This window comes from Protopterus annectens, chromosome 10.part0 (genome assembly GCF_019279795.1).
Source record: "Protopterus annectens isolate FY-2018-M chromosome 10.part0, PAN1.0, whole genome shotgun sequence".
NCBI lineage: Eukaryota > Metazoa > Chordata > Ceratodontiformes > Protopteridae > Protopterus > Protopterus annectens.
Genome location: NC_056744.1, coordinates 143,422,762 through 143,448,431, shown reverse-complemented (window position 1 = coordinate 143,448,431; position 25,670 = coordinate 143,422,762). Strand labels below are relative to the sequence as shown.

Genomic DNA, 25,670 nt, shown 5'->3' with positions numbered 1-25,670 from the left:
TAAAGCAGGAATTATTTCACATGCACCAGTTTAAATATGCAAGGACAGGAAATCAAAGAATGTGGCTACCCCCACACCTGTAATTACTAGCAAATAACAAAATTCAGCCAACACTAGCTTCAGTTCAAGTTACTGAAGAGCAGAATAACTTCAGTTAAAAATTCCTTCACTCCTTCATACACAGTTTAAATCAAATTAAATACTGTATAATACTGTATTTTTTTTTAAAAAAAGAGCAGATAAAGGTACTTAAATTCTCTTATACGTCCATTAGCTGGCCAAGCTGAAGTTTATATATATATATATATATATATATATATATATATATATATATATATCAACAAGTAGCTTGGTCTCCTACACAAAAATTTACTACACATTATGAGCTTGATTCTGCATTTCGGAGCAGGGATGGCTTTGCCCCCCTTGGTATTCACAGCATGGTAGCTATGGCCTGTATCCAGTCTTTGTAAGAGCAGGTTTATATTCTCCCCAGATGATAAGAGTTATACTAAACACATAAATAGATAAAATGACATCACAGTTGAATGGAAGTCCTTACTGTAACTGTTAAGTTTGAATTACTTTATTTGTTTGCTTTCCATCCTGCTGTTAGTCTTGTGTAAGTCTAGTAGGAGAATTTGCTTTAGCAGACTTGGTGAGTGGCGACTTTAGCTTTCCTTCAATGTATTGTACAGGTGCATGCATTATTTGTTTGTGACATAATGATCACAAAACCACTTCTCTTTCTGACTCATTGAATTACCTACAGAGAGATACCCCCTTCACTCTCTCTCTCTCTCTCTCTTTCTATATATATATATATATATATATATATATATATATATATATATATATACATGTATGTCTTCAGTTGCACTGGGGGGAGGGGGCTGATGGACTGATTTATTTATTTATTTTATTTATTTATTGACATTGGTTGACTGGGAACGTCCACTGAGTCAGAAAACCATTTTCAGTGGAGGTCCGGGGAGAAAAGCTCCAAAATGAGTAAAACAGCAACATCAGATTATAGAAGATAGGTAGTCAAACAATTTTAGAAAGAAAGACTTTATGGACTGATGGAACCTTAGATGTAGTCATCACTTTAATGGGAGAGTACAGTTTATTTATATTTATTGATTGAACAGCCCTTTTATTGCTGCTTTCAATTAGATTGGGGTGAGATTATTCTTTTTACATGTCTTTCCTCAGGGTAGAGACTAAGGTATCTGCATCTGTTCATTACTGCAGCACAGAGTTAGGCTGAAAGCCAGTACAGGCGCTCTTTTGTGGAGCCTGTCATTTTGAATAGTTACATACCATCATTTGTTAATGACCAGTGGTCTGCAGCAGTCTGTGACACTAATGCCTCCTGTGTTTCCCCACTACTTCAAGCAGTTTCCTGAATAAACCCGGTAACAGTCATGCTACAGAATGACCAATTACATTTTACCGAATTACTACAATATCTTGTACTTACTAGCATTATTCTTAGACATCTAAGCTTCTTACCCTCAAACTGTTTTTCAAATAGAAGAAATAGATTCTTATTTATTTATATATAAATATATATCCACACCCTGTGGCCAGTCCAGTTCCAATTTTTGCTAACCAAGCACTGTTTATTTAGGGCACAATGATGCTTTTTGTTGAACATTTCTATGGCCAAATTTTAATTTGCTTGATTCACAGTTTGTCAACTTTTAAATGCTGAACGTTATGGGAAGAGCCTTAGGTCAAAAGTGGTACACAGTGGACTTCACAAACTTTTCTGTACTGTTGTATTCTCTTGGATTAGGGTGCGTCAGTGGGTGCATAGGGGCTTGCCCCTGAAAAACATTCTTTCACATTTTATATAAGGTCGACTTTTGATATATTCATCCATTTGTTTTTCCAACTATTGCAGTCCTGGTGAATGACAATTTCATATGCTGTAGTGTCACTGCAGTTTTCTTTTGAAATGTTTAAGTACACTCATGGCAGCATTTTCATCCCTAACACATGCATGCCAAGTTTACATACACATAGACACAAACACACACACACACACACACACACACACACACACACACACACACACACACACACACACACACACACACACACGCATGCACGCACGCACTTACGCACACACACACACACACGCACACACATGCGCGCGCACACGCGCACACACACACACACAAACAGACACACACCTCAGACAGACAGACAAAGGCACAAACACACACACACACACACACACACACACACACACACACACACACACACACACACACACACACACACACACACACACACTCACATATCTATGCAGCTGCATTATTCATGTTGCTAAAGATTGGCGCACAGGGATAGACATGCACATCCACCCACACAAATGAACATCCACACTCACAGATCCTTGATAACAACCTGAAGTTGGGAAGTTGTGGTATGAGGTGTATACAATATCACAGGAGTTAATGGGTATGCCATTTTTTGACAACATTCACTTTTTCCTCCTTGAAAAAAATTAACTTACTACAGTGATTCTCTGGCCTGCTATACTGTATTAATTTGCTTCCAGCACCATTTATAGGGGGAGACCATAAGGCTAATTTGCATTAGGTGCTTCCACACAAAGCTGCATTTGCAAGTGGCTTCCCTAGTGAGACCACTGTCTTTGTTATCGCCACCACCAGCTTAAAAGTGTAGCTAGAAAGTAGTAACTGAATCAGTCAGGATTACAGCAATGAGTTAAGGCTTCAGTATTGCAATATGCCATTGTGAATCCAAGCAGGTGATTATATAAATAAATAAATGAGAATATTTTTTCAGATGGTTAAAGTATAATCTATGAATTTTTCTGCTTTAATTATTCGGTAGTTTGTGACCTATCTCTTTAATGCTTCTTTCATATCCCAACAGATAATTTCTTTTAATGTTTGATGCACTGAGGTTAATGTATTGGGGTCTATGTTATATCAGTGAATGTTTAGTTTGTCAAACACCTAAATGTTGACCCCTAAACACTGAAAGCTACAAAGCGCGAACGGCCAATTACACAAATTTTTTTACAGGGGAAAAAATTTGCTTGGCCATCATCGAGAATTTGCCCTTTTCCCCAATGTAGAGTAATCTTGGAGTTGGTATATATAGTTAGGGGGTTTGTGAGGGGCACAGCCCCCCACTTGATTAGGGCTTGAAAGTATGTTTTGTTTTTCGCCTGCCAAGCGAATTTATACCCTGTAAAAAAATTTGCGTAATGGGCTGTTCGGGGTTTGTAGCTTTCCACGTTTAGGGGTCGACATTTAGGTGTTCAACAACCTAAACATTTGTTGCTATAATATAGACCCAATGTATTTCAGTATAATGCATGCATTTGCAGCTGTTACCTAACATGGTATAAGTGTTGCATAATCTGTGATTTCAAAAGTTTCATTTTAATTTAGTCAAAATATGACTGTATGTTTAAAGTGTATACTGAATTTACAAACAGTGCAATTTCCCATGTAAGTATTAAACATTTATATTAAAACCATGCATAATAATTAATGGTTATAACTTAATACATATGTAGCAAACACAAAAAATAAAGTATAGCGCTGTTTAATTTGAAAGCTGAATTAACCCATTTTCCCATAGAGCAGGAAAAGAGAGGAAAAAAGCTGACAGAGTTGTTCTAGAATGCCAAGAGAGAGCTTACTGGCTTGTTCACAGACCACCGGTAAGTACAATCATAACATTTTCATGATATAACAGCATCATAATTAATGTTATGAAATTCAGTTAGTTTAAAAATATTGAATAAACAGAAGGAAAATGTGAAATAACTGATCTGAAATGCTTGATCTCTTTTCCTTAAAGACATTTCAGTAGAAAAATCATGCTCTTATGATATTTTAAGGGAAGGAATTCCATTAGTGTGACACCATTGTTTTGACAATGCAACATAAAAACCCCCTTGCAATAAAGTCCTGAATACTGCAAACAAAGAATCCGCTGCTTTGCTTGTGTGGTGTATTCATATGTATCTGTGTGTAATACATATAACTATCCATCTATATGTATATATTTCATCTATGCCTATCTACGTATGTGATTTTGTGTGTGTGTGTGTGTGTGTGTGTGTGTGTGTGTGTGTGTGTGTGTGTGTGTGTGTGTGTGTGTGTGTGTGCATTACATACATAGACTCATATATATCATTTGACTGAATGAGAATTTGGCTGGAGCACCAATTGTCAAACACAATTAACTGAAACACATTTGGTTGAATCACAGTTGTTAGCATACTTTAGAAGACTATAGACAGTACGTAATGATGTTGTTTCTGATCATAGAAGCTAGGTACAGACCACATACTTCGACCTGGCCAAAGCTTTTGACTCGATTTCCGTCTCAGGCATAGTAGAAAAGCTAGATAATCTGGGACTAAACCCTTATGCCACCAGCTGGATTGTCAGATTATTCACAGAATAAGATCATAGGTTCATAGGTAGGTACTAGGCTATTAGCCCTAGGGCCTATATAAGCCTAGCCAAAAAGGTACCCTGGCTTTCGCCACCCAAGAAAATTATTTTCCTCTGCCCCTGCTGAGCAGAGCCACAGAGGTGATCCCCAGGGTGAATTTCCTATTTCCCATCCAATCATCAAGATTTTTTTCCTGAAAAGTGCTAATGAGGAGCTTTGTTTGATATAGACAGGTAGTTTGTTCCAGAGTATGGGAAGTCTCTGGGGCAGGAATCTATCCCTCCAGCATGTTCTGTTTATTGTGGTGACAAGGTTTAGGTCCCTAGAGCATGTAGCTCAGAGGGATTGGGATTTCTTTAAGTGGAGCATGTCCAACAGCTCTGGGTTTGACATAGCTTTGTATGTTAGGCAGAGATCACCTCTGAGTAGGCAATATGTTTGAGGCTGGTAGTCCTCTTTGTGAGGTATTTCTGCAGCCTTTCCAGTTGTTGTAGATGTCTTGTGAGGTACATACCAAAAAGGGTGTTGTACTCTATAATGGGTCTAATGCGTGATGAGTAGAGGGGAACAATGACCTCTTTTTTCCTGGATGAGAAACCATTTGTGATGAGGTGTACCATGTAGAAGGATTTCCTGACTACTGTGGTGATGTGATTATCAAAGGAGAGACTACTGTCCACCTGTGTCCTAAAGTCTCTTGTCACACTTTTGGTGTTAAGTAGACTACCACCTATGTGGTAGCTCATGGATACAGAGTTTCTACCAAAGGGGATGACAATGCAGTTTTTGGCATTGAGTATGAGGCCATGGCTTTGACACCAGGCATCTGTCTCAGTGAGGCCCTTTTGTAGGATGTCCACATCATTAGGAGTTTTGATTATGGCTCCTAGTTTGCAGTCATCTGCAAACGTCATTAGCCAAAGACCTTCTGTGTTAGCCTGTACTTCAGAAAAGTAGTTACAAAACAGGAGCGAACCCAGGACTGAACCCTGTGGTATTCCACTTGTCACTGGTCTGAAGTCGGATTTGGAGTCTGCTACTTTCACAGTGTGGGTTCTGTCAGTGAGCCAGTTGGCAACCCATCTTGTGACATATGGATTTATACCTAGTTTAGTGAGTTTATCTATAATTCCAGAGTGGGGAATAGTGTTGAAAGCCTTGGCGAGATCTAGATAGGCTGTGTGCACCACCTTATCCTCATCAACGGCTCTGGTGACTGCTTCAAAAAAGTCAATCAAGTTTAGGAGACATGACCTACCTTTTACAAACCCAAACTGAGTGGGGTCCAGAGTTTGGAGGTTACCTCTGTCTTTGTTTATAAGTTCCATGATGATACGTTCCATGGCCTTGCAGACCAGGCTCGTTAGGCTAATGGGGCGGTTGTTCCTGGGGTCCATGGTGGCTCCCCCTTTGTGGAGTGGGACAACCATTGCTGTGCACCATTCAGTGAGCACAAAGCCTGAGGTGAGGCTATGACTTAACATGGTGCTTAGGTGAGATGCCAGTTCATTCTGTAGTTTGTGTAGAACGCAGCCTGGGATGTTACCAGGTCCCATGGATGCTGTGTTCTTGGCTTTGGAGAGTGTAGTTTTACCTGTGCAACCATGATTACAGGAAATCTGCCTTCTTCCGGTACAGAGATGGGCCCTTTAGGGGGTGAGAGGGGGGTTAAGTTAGCACTGAACCCATCTGCCAGGATGTTGGCAATATCAGTTGGTTCTGTATATTTAGTGCCATTGTGCTGCAACTCAGAGCAAATCTGAGTGTTGCCATTGGGATTCTTGACATAGCTACAGAATGCTTTGTGGTTGTCTTCAGAATCAGTGGTGATTTTGTTTCCGTAACTAGCTTTGGAAGATTTTATGAGGGATCTCAGCTTCTTACTGAGGCTGACCAGGGAGTTCCTCCAATCATGGGATTTTACTCTTTTTTTGCAGCAGTTTCTTTCTTCTGTTGTAGAGTTTGTTTATGGCAGGGGACCACCAGATTGGCTTCCTTTTTTTGGAGGATAGCATCTTGATTCTGTTAGGGATAGCATGATCCATGCACTCGTGTAAGTGCTTATAAAGTGCATTTATGTAGGATTCAGCAGTCATACCTCTATTGTCCATCTGCATGATTGTCGTGAAGTTTGCCACTTCTGTCTTAAGAAGTGTGAAGTTGGCTTTGGAGAAATGTTTTATGGTGGATTCCCTAATGGGGGGGTGGGGGCGGGTTGTGGATGCATAGGGTGATTAGTTTGTGGTCGGATCTGACCAAAGAGGAATTGACTTCTGGTGTGGAACACTGGTCACCCATGTTGGTAATGACCAGGTCTAGGATATTGCTGCCCCTGGTGGGAGTGTGAATAAGTTGATCCAAGGCATTGGAATTTATGAATTCCAGAAAATGTTAAGCAAAAGAGTTGGTACATGAGTAGTTTTCCCAGTTAATGGTGGGGTAGTTGAAATCGCCCATTATTAGGGTGTTGGGTTGCACCCTAATATTTTCTAGTGTATCAAGAAATGAGGAGTGGGAATCCTGGGGCATGGTGGGGGATCTGTAGCAAGTTACAATTTGGATTGCTGTCTTGCCCAGAGTTAGTTGCACTTGGATAATCTCAGATGCATTATGCTGCGCAACTAGCCTAGAGGTGTGGATATCCTTAATGAATATGGACACGCCTCCGCCTTTAGTGTTTGGTCCAGTCTAGCTGGCCGAAAGGTGTGGTATGAATTATAGCCTGGTAATGCAGGGGTGCTTTCTGGAGACTTGAACCAGGTCACTGTCACTGCACAGATGTCGATGTTCTCCATTTTAAGAAGTGCCTCGAGTGAATGCATTTTGAGGTTTAGACTTCTAGCATTGAGTAGCATTACCCTCAGATTTTGCTTGCTTGTACCTGTTATGGTGGTGAATTTGTCATTTGAACCTTGCCTAAAAAAGGCACTATAGGGGTGGCAAGAACCTTAGCCAGTATCCGGAAACCCAAGGGCAACAGGTGCAGGCCATCTCTGGCAAAGCATTGTGGGCTGTTGATCATGTCATCCCAAGCAGACAGATACTGGATCCCCTGAGAATTACACCAGAAGCTAAGACAATTGTTTAAGTCAATCATTTTGTCCTTGTACTGTGGTATCATTCTGGGTGATGGCAGGATGCTACTCAGGACTAGGGTCATACCTGTATTCCAGGGAGGTACATCTCAGATGATTCACACCAACATGGACAATGACAGAGTCATATTTGTACTTGTTGTTCTTCATATCTGAAGAAGTTCAAGTATTTTTGCTGGACGAAAAGCGCTTCATAATAAATTGGATTGTAGCCATTAAGCACGGTTGCCACGGTTTATTTTTGTTTTTGAAGTTTTAGTTTTATTTTTTTGTATCTCATTGAGCGAGCTCACCTACCTGTTTAACAGTTGTAAATAAATAAATGAATTAAACAGGGCACCTGGGAACTGACTTTCCTAACTATGGATGACAAAGGTCATTTACCGCTGCAGAGCAACTGATTTTCATGAATAGAAAGCAGTTGGATCACAATGGATTATTGTTGTATTAACACAATGAAAATGAGATGCATCTTTCTCTAGTTTTCTTGCTCCACAGTTTTATGTTTCCCAAATGCAGATTGATTTTTTTTTTATGAAGACTTCAACAAAGATGACTAAGGGTGAATGTAGATGCTGGTGACCACAGCAGACATCTCTCACAGCAATATGTCATGAGAACCAAAAGTCAAAGAAACCAACTTTTGATGGGTGCATTTCATTGTAGAGATGGTAGATTGAAGAGATCAAGGCTGCAGAGTTAAATTCCTGTTTTCTGCCATGGCTGAGGGGGGCATGGAATGAGCTTTTAAAATCCTGGGAGCATGTGTGCAGGAACAGGAGATGGATGCTGTTATTTTCTGATGGAAAGTGACCTATCTATGCACGATAAAGGAACAGTGCTAAAACAGATTGAAAAGAATTAAGGCAGAATCTACAAACATCATGCAGAGCACTATTTCTTGAACTGATGTCTATACATGACATGAATGAAGCCAGCATAAGGTCTACCCTGGATTTCAATATGTATAGCTGATCAAGAAAAACTAAGTTCTTTACTTTGGGTTTTGGCTTCACTGGGGGAGGTTCACTGTAGAAGTATACAAGACTATAATTTGGCATGGCAGTGTATATTTATCTTGGAGAGATCCCAGGGTCTTAAGTAGCAGGTTTCATTGTGTCATTAGCAAGATTTTAAACCAGTGAATAGGGGATGGTCCGTGTGCTCTAGAGTTACATCCCTGATAACTGTCACCCCATTCTCTCTTTCACTAGAAAGAAATCTATGAAAGATAACATTGTGTATAATGAACAGTAGGCAAGAGAGCTGAGCCTGAGTTATCAGCAGTACCATGGAACAAACATAAATACTGAATATAATAAAATATAATGTAATTCTCTTGCACCAACCTTGCCACTACACTGTGTGTGTGTGTGTGTGTGTGTGTGTGTGTGTGTGTGTGTGTGTGTGTGTGTGTGTGTGTGTGTGTGTGTGTGTGTGTGTGTGTGTGTGTGTGTGTGTGTGTGGTGGATATTAAAGGAATAACACCCTGTTAAGGGAACCGGCAGACCTTTCATTACCTGAATTCCATTGCAGACACGTCTTTATGGGTAGTCCATAATCTGAACAGGGAAAAATGCAGAAAAAGTAAATAAAAATTAAGAGAGAGAATGACAGTGCTAATATTTACTAATCGGAAAAAGGCTGCAAAACTGATGTGTAGAAAGAGCACCCATGCTTTTTGAATATACACTAATTAAGTTTACATAAAAAAATGTGTTTAATTATGTGCGATTGTACCAAAGTGGAATTATTCCCAGATTTGTGCACTGCAAAGGTCTGCATGCATTTCTTATAATATATAATACTGGTATTCATTTGAAACAGAAGGGACAGATTACTTTCTTTACACAATGGAAGACAGAAATTTTATGGTAAACATTGAATTAGACATGCTATGAACTATTTTTAACTTTGTCTATTGCAATGTGAAAAGACAATGTAGGAAAATGTGCCAGTTCAGATTTAATGATATATTTTTCCTGTAATGAATGGACATAAATACATTCATTTGTGTTTGTACAGGTCATGTATTCTAAATCCTTTATAATGATTTCCTCATCAACTTGGTGTTGATCAGTCCAAGATGGCTTATTTCTGGAAACTCATTTGTTTTGCTCAAGTATCTCCTCTGCAATTCATATTTGTTGGCATACTCTGGATTTGTCTTTCTTATATACATTTGAAACCACACCAACAAACCAGCACCATGGAGGTAGTAACAGAGAAATAAATCCATCCTCAGAAGTGCAAAGCCACCATTTATTCAAAAACTATTAACACTTAACAGTATCCCCGTGTTTTCATCCATACCAACAGGACTTCATCAAATTCCACCATATTTCAATCTCCCTCAGTATTTATTCCCTTCTTAATTGAATAATTAATACCAACAATTAAAAGATTCTCTTGGTCTTCTTGGTCCTTATCAGTCCACCTTTTGTTGCAGAAACTGTACCTAGCCCAGCTCTTTAATGGGTCTTTCATCTCCATCACCTCTTGCTTCCTCGACTGTTCTGACTTCACTGCCCAGGTTTCTGAACCTCACAGTTGTACTGGTTGTATCACTGTTTTGTAGGCCTTACTTTTCACATCTTTAGCATTCTTCTGTGATACACTACCCCTGATACTATATGCTAGTTGCCAGTAACCTGTATAATTTTACATTTGACCTCTAGTTCAGACTTCCCTTCTCCACTCCTCACAGGTACTTGAAGCTATTAACTTGTTGCACTATTTTCCCTTCTATCTTAGTTCTCTTCTTCTGATTTCCCACATTTGCTACCATGTCAGCTGTCTTCGCTATACTCAGTTTCATCCCATGTGCCTTCAGTTTTGTATTCCACTCCACTGTCCTTTGCTGACGTTATTGTTCAGAGTCCAAATTTTCTGCATATAGAAATTTTGTTGATCTCTCCCCTCCAACCTGTTTGCTAATGCAGTTCATCATTATGAACAGTAGTGGGATGAGAGCTGAACCCTGATGCACACCCCCACTGCGAACCCTTGTATGAGTCCGAATACTGTTTGTACTTGTGTTATTGGGTCCTTGTACATAGCCTGCACAAATTCTGCCAATGTTTCTGGGACTTTGAATTATCACAGGAAAGCCCAAATCAGCTTTCTTGGGACCTTGTTATATGCTTTTCCAGTTCTTGATATGAACATTTGGATTCTTTGTTCATCTCTAGCTTCTTCTCAGCTATATATATCACTGCAAACAATAGGTTGGTTGCGCTGCATCCTGATCTGAATCTGAAACATTAATTTTCCATCTCACTTTCTACAACTCTGCATATTCATTTATCAGTCACCCTGTCCAAAATTTTCAAACATTGTGACAGGAGTTTGATGCAGCTATACTCTTCACACTTGTGAATGCCCCCTTTATTCTTGTACAGTGGCACTAATATGCTTATTGTATAGACATGTGGGATTCAGCTTTCTTTCCATGCTGTTATGAGCACACTCGGGAGCCATTTCTTCCATATCTTACACAACATGTTGATTATCTCTGCTGTGACCTCATCGGAGCCTGCTGCTTTCCCCGACTTCATTATCCTTAGTGCTGATCTTACTTCTTCTAAGTCGAGCTACTCCTCTTCTTTCACTGTAGGCCGTGTCTGGGACAGTACTGCTTCTGTGAGGTTTTCTTCATTCAGAACCTGCTGGAAGTCCTCCTTCCATCTGCCTTTGATGTTCTGTGGACTGGTGAACAGGTTGTTGCTAGCATCCTTTGTCAGACACCCTTCATATGTGATGCCAGGTTGTTGCTGGCATTTCTTATGAATGGTGTCTGATGTCTATCTTCTTTATTGTTCTGTTTTTGCCTTGCAACCTGATAGTTTTTTGTACCATCTACTGAGTCACTTTGCAGAAGCTGGTAGAATGCCTTTGATGCCTTGTACTTCATTATGGCAACTCCTTTCTTAGCTTCTCTGTCAGGCAACCAGCATACCTTCTTAGCCTGAGTTGTGTTTTCTATCATCCACTTTTTCATGCACTACTCCTTTCTTTTGATGACTTCCTAGACTTCACCATTTTACCACCAGTTTTCCATATATATCTTATTTCTATATCAGGGTCAATCACATACCTAATCTACAGTCCTCACACACGTTGCTTTGAGACATTGTCATTTATCTTCAACTCCACCTCTCGTCTCTTCTTTCTGAGGTGCTAGAGCCCTGAGTAGTTGCTTGAACTCTTGTACATTTACTCCAATCAAATTAAAATTCTTCAGCCTAGTCTCTGTTGACCTTAGAGCCTTCTCTGATTGCTGGTTGTAGCTGATTGTGGAAACCAGTGGTTTATGCTGTGGGCCGACTATTTCACTGGGGATGACTTTGCAATCACTAATTCTACCCCAGTGCACTTTCTTTACTAGGAAGAAATCTACCTGAGTTGTATGTTGGTCACTCTTGTGTATAATATTGAGACCGTCTCTTGCTGAACCATGTGTTGGCCACCATCAAGCCATTGGCCAAACAGAAGTCTAGAATGCCCTCTTCTTCTTTATTTCTGTTGCCCCTCCCAGGTGGACAGAGGAAGTCCTCATATCCTGTTCTGTCTGTCTCAATGTGTGCATTTAGTTTGTCCGTTATAAACGCAAGCTCATGTTGCTTTATTTCATCTAGTAGATCCTGCAACTGCTGTCTGAATGCACTCTTTTTCTTATTATCACATCCCTGTTCTGTGGCATAGTCTGAGGTCTTGAATACTGCCCTATTCATACACTGGAGCATGATTGCCATGTGTTTGTCACTAACAGCCCCAGCCATTCTTTTAGTATTCTTAAAATGTATACATTGTGTCATATGTGACATATGACAAGCAGGATGTCAAAAGTGTGCATTCACATATTAGTTTCAGTGGGTGAGATAATGTTAGCAGTAAGTGACAGGGAGTTTTAAAGACAGGTGGTGGGTGGTGGTGGTGTGTGTGTGTGTGTGTGTGTGTGTGTGTGTGTGTGTGTGTGTGTGTGTGTGTGTGTGTGTGTGTGTGTGTGTGCGTGTGTGTGTGTGTGTGTGTGTGTGTGGCTGCATGTGTGACTATGCAGAGGAATGAGTCATTTCATTTGAGTGTGTCTGTAGCTATGTGTCTGCCTGAGTGGTCAGAGTAGGAGGGATAGTTTGGGGATAGGTAGAGTAGGTGTGTGTGTGTGTGAATGGGTAATTGTGTTTGTGAGTGCAACTGGGTAAGGGGGGCTGTGTGTGTGTGTGTTTGTGTGTTTGTATGAATGTGTGAGTGTGTGTGTGTGTGTGTGTGGGGGGGGGGGGTGTATATCATACCTCTCAAATCCCCTAAACTAACAAGTAGGTTGTGCAATACTGGAGACACTAGTCAGCAGAAATACTCTAATACAAGTAAGAGGTTAATACAGCATGAATTATGTGGCACAGAAGACATATGGGTGGTGGGAACACTAGACAGCATGGATATGCCTGAGGTGTTACACAAATATCCCTTAAGAAGTTAATAAAACAGGTTTTGCAACACAAAAAAATGTATGTATGGAGACACTAGACACCTGGATCAAAAGCATCGAACCCTTTACCTTTGGTACACAAAGCAACTTGCAAACAATGCAGACCTATTTGCCATCATAAGAGACAATGTATAGCCTTTAACTTCAAACCCTGCACCTTTGGCACAGAAAGCAGCTCCTTAGAAGTCCAAAGCTTTGGTCTTCTCCCTTAACTGAGAGGGGTTGCTTTTGCTGGTTGCTGTTTACGAACTGTAAGAAGTATGAAACTCTTAAAAATCTGGCATTATTGACTGATTGTAATTATCCATGAGGTATGTGAAACAGAACAGGAATAAACTCAGGGACAGCGGTGAGAGATGGTTGTGTGCCAGACTAAAAAGGCCATGTTGAAGATTTCAGGACAAAGCTATGTGAGGTATGCTAGACAACACCAGGGTAATTTTTTAAATATTACTCTAAGGCACTTAAAAAGTTCATTGAGCAACACATGAAGCATCATGATGAACTTTGTGAACTATAAGAATGACTCTATTACCCGACATTGCCTGACATTATTGACTGACTGTAATCATCAATGATTTTTGAGGGGAATCGGAAAAATAAGAGAATACATCAGGGACTTTCTGTGAACTCCTAGACAGGAAAGAGGCACACCAGTGTGTGTGCATATGTGTTTGATTTGTGCATATATGTGTGTGTGTATGGGGGGACCGAATGGGGTACCTGTGCCAACATGATATATGGGCTGCTATGGGAGCTTGCCACAGGAAAGTGCTGATTAACACTAGTGATAATTAGCAGTGATTCAAAGAGAATCCCATTGACTATTTATTTAAGAATATGCCTCTAATCTTCAGCCATTAATGTGAAATTCGTTGAACTTCTTTGACAATGTCCTTTTCCACAAATTTTATTTTTGGCATCTGCTTTTAAGTATTTTGCCATATGGTTGACATAGTAAAAACAAAAAAAAGAGTTTTAATAAAGTGGTAAAATGGATGAATTCTTAATGTGGCTGGTATTCATAGTTGTGTGAGTGTGTTAGGAGTATCTGTATAGTCCGTGAGTGAACATAGCTGGCTGGTGATTCAGAGAGGCCATTTACAGTAACGTGCAATGCCTGTGATTTTAATGTAAGCAAATTAACTATACTGATATGTAAATGAGAAATCGTGTAAAGCGGTATATGCTAATGAAGTGTTCTAGTGATCCGTAGCTAACCTGTGCCATATGCACGTCCATTATAAAAAGCATTGCTGCACATTTTAAATCTGCTTTGCAATCCGTGAATTTGCTATACTGTTAAAAACATAAAAATACAACCCCATAACTATTTATTCAACAATCCCTTTACTTGCCTTTAGTAGTTTTCCCATTTATGCACAAGCGCTGAATGACAGCAATATCAAATCATTTTCCCAGGGATCCCTTTCAGTAGTTAGACCATGTATGAGCAAGCACTAAATGACAGTATAAAATTATTTTCCTCAATGATCACATCTCCATTGCTGCTATAATGATTTGCCTGCCCCACTGTTGATTTGATCTGGGACACTCCCCCAGTCCCAATTCTTTACCACATTCTACCTAATAAACTCTTTCTGCACTTGCTTTTAGTCCTTTTTAATTTAATTGCATTTTTTAAACTGTGTTTGGTCTAATACTGCTACATACTCAAGTGTGCTAGCTTGCACTGCATGCAAATTGTTTTTACTACTGTTTTAGCTACTTTTCTGTAAATAAAAAAAACTGTAAGCCTGTTTCCTACCTTTCCTGTAACTAGTGTTCCAGATATAGATTTGCTGTATCCAGGACTGTATCTAAGCTTCTGAGCTCCCCAAGCCTTTCTGTGTTGGAGGGAAGCCTTCTAGCTTATCAGTGGGAGTGGTAAGCACTAGGTAACCTGTCTACTACATAAGGAGTGGTTCTGACCCAGAAATTGTAGTTACTGGCCGTTTGAGCAATCTCTTCCATCTCTCTCAACTTTCTGATTTGAAAGCCTGCATTTGCACTTGTTTCTGTCCTGTAACTCGTCTAGTACAGATACAGATTCTTAGTTTTAGCAGTTAAATTTGCTTATTCGTGCTCAGCACTTGTTCAGAACTTGTAAGCACTAAATAAGCTACTAATTACTATAGCACTCAACCTTCCTCATTACCTAGAGGTAAACAGTTTTTGTACTCACTTTCCTCACTTATCTAGAGGAAAATAGTTTTTTATTCAGGCATGTCCAAGGGTCAGCTCCCAGTGTTCTCTCCTGTCTATCTGATGAATCTGGGCATCTTGAGGCAATGTAGAAATTGCCTCGTGTACACAGACAACCCTCTCATTACTACCAACCAACACTACAACCTGTGAGCGATGCACTTATCTAGCCAAACTGCAGGTAAAGCTCTCTCCGACCAAGACTGAACTTGACAGTCATGAGGAGAAGGTAAATATTTGCACCACACCACACTCATCACATAGTCTCACTAAATCTACACCACCAAAATTCACACATAGTAACGCAAAAACATTCGCGGAGGCTCTCAATAATAATCTGTCTAAGCAACAGAGACCTCCAAAGCAGAAACGCAAGCAACCTCCATCCCCCAACACAACCCAAATGACACATAGCCCACAGACTCAGTGTGCCACTCAACCACAGCCAATAAGGCAAAATAATGTACCCAACACACTTGTCATAGGTGACTCTATAGTCAGGTACACTGATGTCTCAGTCACCAGGCTAAACAAGGAGAAGGTTACTGTCAGCTACCTGTCAGATGCCAGGATCCACCACATAACCCACGCACTCAGGTCACTCCACAACAAGTACAAATATGACTCTGTCATTGTCCATGTTGGTGTGAATGACCTGAGACGTACTTCACTGGACTACATGAAAAGAGACATGGAAGAGCTCTCCGATCTTGTAGCCCAGGCAGGTATGACCCTAGCCCTGAGTAACATTCTGCCATCACCCAGAATGATACCGCAGTACGAGGACAAAATGATTGCCTTCAGCAATTGGATAAGCTTCTGGTGTCATTCTAAGGGGATCCAGTATCTGTCTGCTTGGGATGACATGGTCGACAGAGCACGATGCTTTGCCACAGATGGCCTGCACCTGTCACCCTTGGGATTCCGGATACTGGCTAAGGCTCTTGCTGCCCCTTATAATGCCTTTTTTAGGCAAGGTTCAAATAACAAATTCACCACCATAACAGGAACAGGCAAGCAAAAACTGAGGGTAATGCTACTCAATGCTAGTCTAAATCTCAAAATGCACTCCCTCAAGGCACTCCTTAATATGGAGAACATCGATATCTGTGCAGTGACTGAGACCTGGTTCAAGTCTCCAGAGAACACCCCTGCACTACCAGGCTATAACTCATACCACACTTTTCATCCATGTAACCTGGACCGAAACACCAAAGGCAGAGGTATGTCCATATTCATTAAGGATATCCACACCTCCAGGCTAGTTGCTCAACATAATGCATCCGGGGTTATCCATGTGCAACTAACTTTGGGCAAAACTGCAATCCAAATTATAGCTTGCTACAGATCCCCCACCATGCCCCAGGATTCCCACTCCTCTTTTCTTGATGTACTGGAAAATATTAGGGTTCAACCAGACACCCTAATAATGGGCAACTTCAACTACACCACCATTAACTGGGAAAAATACCCGTGTACCAACTCCTTAGCTCAACGCTTTCTGGAATTCATAAATTCCAATGCCCTGGATCAACTTATCCACACCCCCACCAGGGGCAACAATATCCTAGACCTAGTCATTACCAACATGAGTGACTGGTATTCCACACCTGAAGTCAACTCCTCGTTGGTCCGATCTGACCATAAGCTAATTACCCTTGATATCCACATCCCGCCCCCACCCCCATTAAGGAAACCACTGTAAAAAATTTCTCCAAAGCCAACTTCATGCTTCTTAAGACAGCCATGCAGATGGACAATACAATTACAACTGCTGAATCCTACACAAATGCACTCTATAAGCACTTACATGAGTGCATGGATCATGCTATCCCAAACAGAACCAAGACACTGTCCTCCAAAAAAAAAAGAAGCCAATCTGGTGGTCCCCTGCCATAAACAAACTGTATAACAGAAGGAAGAAACTGTTGCAAAAGAGAGTAAAATCCCATAAGTGGAGGAGCTCCTTGGTCAGCCTCAGTTGGAAGCTAAGATCCCTTATAAGATTCTCTAAAGCTAGCTACGAAAACAAAATTACCACAAATTCTAAGGACAACCACAAAGCATTCTATAGCTATGTCAAGAATCTCGATGGCAAAACCCAGATCTGCTCTGATTTACAGCACAACGGCATGAAATTACAGAACCAATTGATATTGCCAACATCCTGGCAGATAGGTTCAGTGCTAACTTTACCCCACCACCACCTCCTAAAGGGCCAATATCTATACAGGAAGAATGCAGAGTCCCTGTAACCACAACTATGCAGGTAAAAGCTGTACTCTCTAAAGCCAAAAACACAGCATCCATGGGACCGGACAACATCCCAGGTTGCATTTTACATGAACTTCAGAACGAACTGGCTCACAACTTAAGCACCATGTTGAATAATAGGCTCGCATCAGACTTTGTGCCCACTGAATGGAGCACAGCAACAGTTATCCCACTCCACAAAGGGGGAGCCACCACTGATCCCGGGAACTATCGACCTATTAGCCTGATGAGCCTGGCCTGCAAGGCCATGGAACGTATCATCATGGAACTCATAAACAAAGACACTGGTATCCTCCAAACTCCAGATCCCACCCAGTTCGGGTTTGTGAAAGGCAGATCATGCCTCCTGAACATGATCAACTTCTTTGAGGCAGTCACCAAAGCCATAGATGAGGGTAAGGTGGTTCACACAGCCTATCTTGACCTCCCCAAGGCTTTCAACACCATCCCCTATTCTGGAATTATAGCTAAACTCACTAAACTAGGTATAAATCCGTATGTCACAAGATGGGTTGCCAACTGGCTCACTGACAGAACCCACACTGTAAAAGTTGCAGACTCCAAATCTGACCTCAAAGCAGTGACAAGTGGAATACCACATGGTTCTGTCCTGGGACCTCTCCTGTTTGGTATCTACTTCTCTGAAGTACAGGCTAACACAGAAGGCCTCTGGCTAATGAAGTTCGCAGATGACTGTAAACTAGGAGCCATAGTCAAGTACCCAAATGATGTGGACATCCTAAAAAAGGGCCTCGCTGAGACAGATGCCTGGTGTCAGAGCCATGGCCTCAAGCTCAATGCCAAAAAGTGCAGTGTCATCCCCTTTGGTAAAAACTCTGTACTCATGAAATACCACATAGGCAGCAATCTACTTAACACCAAATGTGTGATAAAAGACCTTGGGACCCAGGTGGACTGTAGTCTCTCCTTTGATAGTCACATCACCACAGTAGTCAGGAAGTCCTTCTACATGGCACACCTCATCATAAAAGGGTTCTCATCCAGGAAAAAAAATGTCATTGTTCCCCTCTACTCGACATTCATTAGACCCATTATAGAGTACAACGCCCCTTTTGGAATGTACCTCTCAAGACATCTGCAGCAGCTGGAAAGGCCACAGAAGTACCTCACAAAGAGGATTACTGGCCTCAAACAAATGCCCTACACTGACTGTCTCAAAAAACTCCAGCTTTACTCCATAGCATATCGTCTACTCTGAGGTAATCTCTGCCTAACATAAAGCTATGTCAAACCCAGAGCTGTTGGACATGCTACACCTAAAGAAATCCCAAGCCCTCCAAGCTACACGGTCTAGGGACCTAAACCTTGTCACCACAATAAACAGGACATGCTGGAGGGATAGATTCCTGTCCCAGAGACTTCCCATACTCTGGAACAGGCTACCCATCTATGTCAAGCAAAATTCTTCATTAGCACTCTTCAAGAAAAATCTTGATGAGTGGATGGGAAATAGGAAATACACACCAGGGATCACTTCTGTGTCTCTGCTCGACAGTGGCACAGGAAAATAACTTCCTTGGGTGGCATAAACCAGGGAACCTTGTTGGCTAGGCTTACGTTGGCCTTTGGGCCGATAGCCTAGTACTTACCTATGAACCTATGAACCTATAATGCCCTGCATATGAGTAAAATGAAAACATTTCTTGCAGTGATCTAATACTTTTAATTTATTTTATTTTTTATTACTTTGTCAAGTCTGCACTTAATTTACCCACAATATGAGTATTCTCCAGGTAATATGATGCATACGCATGTAGGGTCCTTTACTTGCTTTGTATGCAGATGAGGACCTTTTAAGTTTAATCTGTATAAATCATAGCAATAGACCAACATCTAATGTGCCTTATCATCATAATAGCCCCCCCCCATGCTTGTCTCTTAAGTACATTACATTTTTCTGGTAGGATGGAGTGTTTTCTAAAATACCTCTGCATTTCTGTAGTCAATGTGAATGACTTCCACTGACCTTGTTCGCATAACCATGTAACACAGCTCTTCATAGATTGATTAATGCTACTCCAAAACAGAACTGTGGACTGTCACTACAACCCTATGTGTTTTACCAACAGAGGATAATTTAAGGAAAAACCCAAGAAAAATTCTGAGAAATCTTTGCTGATTCCATCTCAGTGGAAATTAAGAGCATAGACCGGCTCAAAAATGCTTAGAAGGGCATTTGCTGTAATGTAATTTCATTTACTCCAGCCTAAGTGAGAATAACTCATTCTAAATTTAATTTTGTATGAACCACTGGGAAAAGAAGAGTGCTTTTATAGCTTTACAGTTTAAATATGGACACTGACTAATGTAAGTGAGTTATCTGTATGCAGAACTAAAATCGTCCAACTTAGACTTTGTGTGCTTTCATACATCATGGGCTTGTGTTGTTAACAACAATGGTATGCCTTACCTATAACAGATTGATGCTTTGATTATATGATGACCTTCTAGTTGTGCTCATCTTCCAGATGGCATCCTCCCAGGTCACATGTTCTATTTGCCGTTGATGGACGTCCAGTTTTTCAAGACTACTATGCAGTTTAATAATCAGTAATGTCTATTAAAGCAGTCATGCACCTTTCCTAAGACAGTAGTAACAGAAAATGTGTGTTGTTTTACTATAGCTGACACAAAACAGTTTCTATGGACAATAAAGTGGTAAAAGTAGTCACAATCAAGGGAGACAAGAAGGAGTTAAAGGGTTTTTATATCTTTTCCCCTCTGGCATTGTTACTTTACCTGTCTAGTTCTTGCATGTAACACTCTACTACAAGTTGGTAGGCTGTCTCTTTTGGTGCTCAATAAAAATTAATAGTACACCATTCTACACCAGGCTATGGCAAGGACAGGTGGATTAGTAGTTTTATACAATATCACCTAAGGTATAATGTGCAATAAATCAACTACACAGCACATGGGAGTGCAAGATTTCTGAGCAGAAAGATCAGTGTACATTTGAAACGTAACAGTACCTTAAATGATATTCAGTGTCAGGCATCCTGCAGTTATGCAATTAAGTTAAATTAAGTTTATGCAAATTTATTAGGGCAGAATTAGACTGGACTGCTAGAAAGCATGCTATACAATCCTGCTGAGAAGACAGGCATATCGATTTTTCATACATAGTCATATTGGACGTGGGTTAATTAATTGTGAGAAGGTGCACACAAGTATAGTTTTCTTATTAGCTGAATATGTATGCAGGAGCTGAAAACAGAAATAATCATTTGGGGCAGAAGACTTAAGTGAGCAGAATACATATTCTGACGTTAGCATAGGCCAAAAAGCATTTTCATTGTTACTGAAATCGTTTACATTAACCTAGTAAAAGTCGAGAAGATATTGTTTCTTGCTGAGACAAAAGGAGTATAAAAATCATATGATGAATTTCCAAACATACTTAATTTTTCAAATATTAGAAAATGCATGTCTTGTTATCAATATAAGCTTGTATTATGTTTTTGATGTGCTAGGAGGTGTATGTCTCACCTCTCATCCCATGTCGAGCTCCAAATATTCGGTGAAATGTACTTTTCTTAGGACTTTTAGCAAAAACTCTTTTAATGGAGATCATCTCATTTGCTAAAGAAGTAGTAGACCTTGCTATGATACATGTGACCAGGATATGAACGTTAGATTTGTTACCCAAAGAACTGGCCACTACAAATAGGAATGAGGATGAAAGGGTCAATGTTATCTCAGTGGGATGAATGTTCCCACAGCAGAAAACCTCATTTTGTGGAGAGGGCCAGAAGACTTTTTGCTGGGCTTACAACTGATATCACAGTCTGCATCAAAACAACACACTATTCAGTAATAAACCAAACCAAAAGAGAATACAAACCGATAAAAAAACTGATAAAAAACACACGCAAGGCCACAGAGATTCTGACAAATCCATCTCAAACAACTTTAAATGTAATATTAGCGCTTTTGTTTTATTTTATAATAAAATTTCTTCAGATGAAGTAAACCAAGCACACACTCCCCTGGATTTACTATTCCTCCGTGCAGGACTCTCTTAGTCCTGCATGGAGGCGGCCGTTTAGGAGCAGGACGGCAGCATGCCATGCATATTAATGAGGCGCACTGCCTGAGCTCCTAATCTTACATGGAGCATGTAAGAGTGCAGGAGGCATGTCTGAGAGCAGAGCTCTCAGAATATACACACCCCTGCAATGAAGAACAGCAGAAAGGGCTAAGAAATGTGCAAGACTGCTCATAGGTGTCCGCATATCCCCACCAACAGCCCCCCTCATGTACAACAAGTATACAGAAATAAAATGAACAAACCCTGTTTTTTAAAAAAATCCTATTAAAGCTAACTGTAGGTGCGCGGGTGTGCCCATCGCTTAGCTGCGGTTAATGCGGCTTAAATGGCTGAAGAGGATAACAAGGAAGATATATGCAAATGAAGCAGCATAGCAATAGTGTAGTGGGCAGGGCATTCGCCTTATGAGCAGGCTTTCCCGGTTCGATTCCCACTGCAGCACATTCCATTTTCAATAGCAAAGCACGTTATGACCAATATTTTTGTTGCATAACCCACTAAATAACATATATTTGTGAACTGGAGTACTGGAGTAAATGCACATGTGAAGTGTCAGTGTCATAATGAATAAAGCACTAGTAAGCAGGTTTAAGCACCAATAAGCAGTAGTAAGCATATTTAAGCACTAGTAAGTGAGTCTAAGCCTGTTTGCATGGGGGTAAGCAATGCGCACACAGGTTAAGCAATTTTGAAGTTAACTCTCTGTAAGCCTATGTAACCGGAGGTTAGCATTGCTTACCCTCGCGCATACACACTTACAAATGCTCAAAAGTGCCTTAATCACTCTGTATCCAACGGCCCTTGTTCTGCCCGTGAACAAAAAAACAGCCTTGCAGGTCTTTAACCCAGGACCCTATACACTATAGTCTCAGTAGTTAACCACCAAGCTATCACAACAGTACAGAAGAATGAGGTATCAGCAAACAAGTCTTCACTATAGTAAAATCAAACTGAACCTGTGAAAGGAATCAATATACAGACATATGTTCCCACAACATAACATAAATATGTGAACTGGAGAACAGCAGTAAGCCCAGAAGTCAGGTGTAATTGTAATAGAGTGTTGAAGTTCCCAATAAAACACAAGGACCCCATACAGTGTACATACACATGAATCATGGATACCAAGCATACATATAAGATGTAATAAATAATAAATCAATGCCAAAAAGGAAACATAATGCAAAGTCAAATGTAAGCAATGCTAAGCATTGCACAGGCCAGCTTAGGAGGTGTAAGCAATGTGTAGGCCAGCTAACTCAATGTACCCAGTGTTATACCCCTTTAAACAATGCAAACCTTAGGTAATCAGGTTTGCCCTTAGCTTAGCTTTTTCAAAACCGGCCAGTCAAGAAAAAGTGTGGGAAATTGGCCCTACTTAAACCCAAGAGGTGGGAATACATCTCATAACTGGTTTCAGCTTCCCTTGCAGGCACTATGTCAGGAAGGGGAGAGGGTGTGCGATTTCGGGTGCAGCGCTGGTGCATCCAGGAGTCCAGAGTAATGTCAGGACTCCTTGTCAAAGACCATGAACAGAGACTGCTGCAGGGCCAGTACCAGGGTTCACAATATAAGGCAGATGCCTGGGACTGTCTCACCCCTGACATCACCAGTGCCGCTGGCATACCCCAAACTGGTGAGCAGGTCAGGCTTCACTATGCCGACCTGAAGTGGCATAAGGGATACTTCTTGGAGCAGTGGATCCAAGAGGCTAGAATGGCAGGGGATGTCCAAGCTGTGTGTAAGTATCACCCCACTAAGTGTGTAATAATTGCCAGCTCATGTATATCATGGATAGGTATGGCTAAATATTCTTCTTATGTCCTCCACAGCTGCAATCGAGTGGACCGCGATCCAGGAGGCCCATGGCAGTCACCTGTAGAGGTTGCGATGCAAGGCAGGTCAGTAATACTCTTGCATGTACTGTCATAGGAAATAAATCTAAAAGTATTAGTAAATTAATTGCCTTTATAAAACCTATATTGTTTAAGGCAAGTACTGCATACACCAGAAAATATGACAGGAAAAGTCTCATATAGTATGTATGCAAATAAAAGCATAATAGCCTGACAATAAAGGTCTAACTGCTGGACTGCATGTGTATACTCTGGTATCATATGGTAATGTAGATTTGCATTCATGTAATAGTACTGTTGTAATAAGCACTGTTACCCACACTGTGTACCATAAATAGAATGTGTAGGAATGCCTGTATATGACTGGTGTAATCCCCAGAGGCCATTTAGTACAACTAAGAGACACATAGACAGAAAACAGGGAAAAATCAAACAACAAAACCCGAATAGAACATGCAACTGAGATGTGAACTGTTGTTTTTTTAGCACACACAGCCATGGTTCAAATCCTGCCAGTGGTAGTAGTCTGCATACAGAATCATACCCCACAATGGTACAGATATGTCCAGAATGTGGCCCCTATTTGTTGCCTGTCAACCTGTCCCCCTGGGAAATTAGTGGGATGATCCCAGACGTATAGGCAGCAAACAGGAAATACAACTGATTGACACACATCTATGAGAACAAAGCTCGCACACTAGCAATTTCCTCAAAACCTTATGAGACTAAGAAGCCATGTATGTCCCATTTACACCCCCATCTTGTCAAGCTGTGGCTAAATTGTGTACAGTAACAGAGTGAGATGTATGTGCATAATACTAATGTGAAATCTAGTACTGTGTGTGGCAACATTCAGGTAGTGCTAACAAACATTTATCATACAGGTCTATCACATACCGACACTGTGCCCAGAAATACAAGAATGATACCCTGTACTGGTACTGTTTACATTGGTATTGTATGGCATTGTGACTGATGCAGTTGCTCTGAATAATGAGGTATTACTCATCAGTATCACCCACACTGTCCTACAAAATATAGGAAATCTGTATAAGAGTGTTGTAATGCAAGGTTAGAATGCAAAAGCACAGGAGAATTATAACATAGATAGCAGATAGGAGATATACAACAATATCTATATAGCACACACAACTCTGATGGACAATGTTTACGTTGTAGCAGACACAGCCATGGTCTGAATCCTGGGAGTGGAAGTAGGCTGCATAAAGAATCATACCCCACAACTGTACAGATAAGGCCAGAATGTCCAGTATATGGGCCCATATCTGCTGCCTGTCCCCTTGTCCTCTTGGTAGGTCTGTGGGATGATCCCAGATGTTTAGCCATCAAACAGGGAATACAAGTGATTGTCAAACATCTGTGAGAACAAATCTGTCACTGTAGCAACTCCTGAAACTGTTAGGAGATTAATAAGCCAAGTATGTCCTATTTACACCCCCATGTAGTCAAGCTGTGACCAGAGTGTGCACAGTAACAGAGTGAGATGTATGTGCATAATACTAATGTGTAATCTAGAACTTTGAGTGGCAACATTCAGGTAGTGCTAGCAAAATTTGCTCCCACAGGTACATCGGATACGAAGACTGTGCTGAGAAATAAAAACCATTATACCCTGTACTGATACTGTTTACTCTGGTATTGTAGGGAATTGTGAGTGTCACAATTTCACTGAATAATAAAGTATCACTGATCACTGTCACCCATACTGTGCTAGATAATATAACTGTGCAGGAAAGCATGTATATGTGTGTGTCAAGTCACAAAAGGTTGAAGAGGGCAATAGTCTAGATATGTCCAGGTACACCGGCATGTGGTCAACACATGGCCAGAGTCTGTGCAGAAATAGTTGCATAGCTATGTGCACAACATCAACCTGGAATCTGGGAGTATGTGTAGAAAGAGTTAGTGTTAACAAACATTCCCTCCACAGATATACCAGATAAGAGGTGTATACTACAGGTAAAATCAGTTCAGGTATAACAATGATGACATCCATATCACTGTTCAAACTAAGGCTATATGGTAGTGTAGTAAGACTTTTAAGGTACAGATAACAGCACTGACTAGGAAAGTAATGTGGACTACAGGAATATACTAGTTGTTAAATGACATCTTTCTCTCCCCCCACCATATCTCCAGCAGTAGACAACATACCCACCCCAACCGGTATGTAATGACTCCAATGTTCTGATAATGTCCAATTG

The 25,670-nt window shown here is 40.7% G+C and overlaps 1 protein-coding gene across 1 annotated transcript in view; it reads left to right on the top strand.

Annotated features, from left to right (window-relative positions):
* RGS9 (regulator of G protein signaling 9) overlaps window positions 1–25,670 on the top strand; it is a 1,872,571-nt gene that overhangs the window by 1,413,485 nt on the left and 433,416 nt on the right. Inside the window, exon 8 of the mRNA XM_044085112.1 lies at window positions 3,631–3,712. Within this exon, the coding sequence (XP_043941047.1) occupies window positions 3,631–3,712 (82 nt within the window). The remainder of the gene's footprint in view (window positions 1–3,630; window positions 3,713–25,670) is intronic.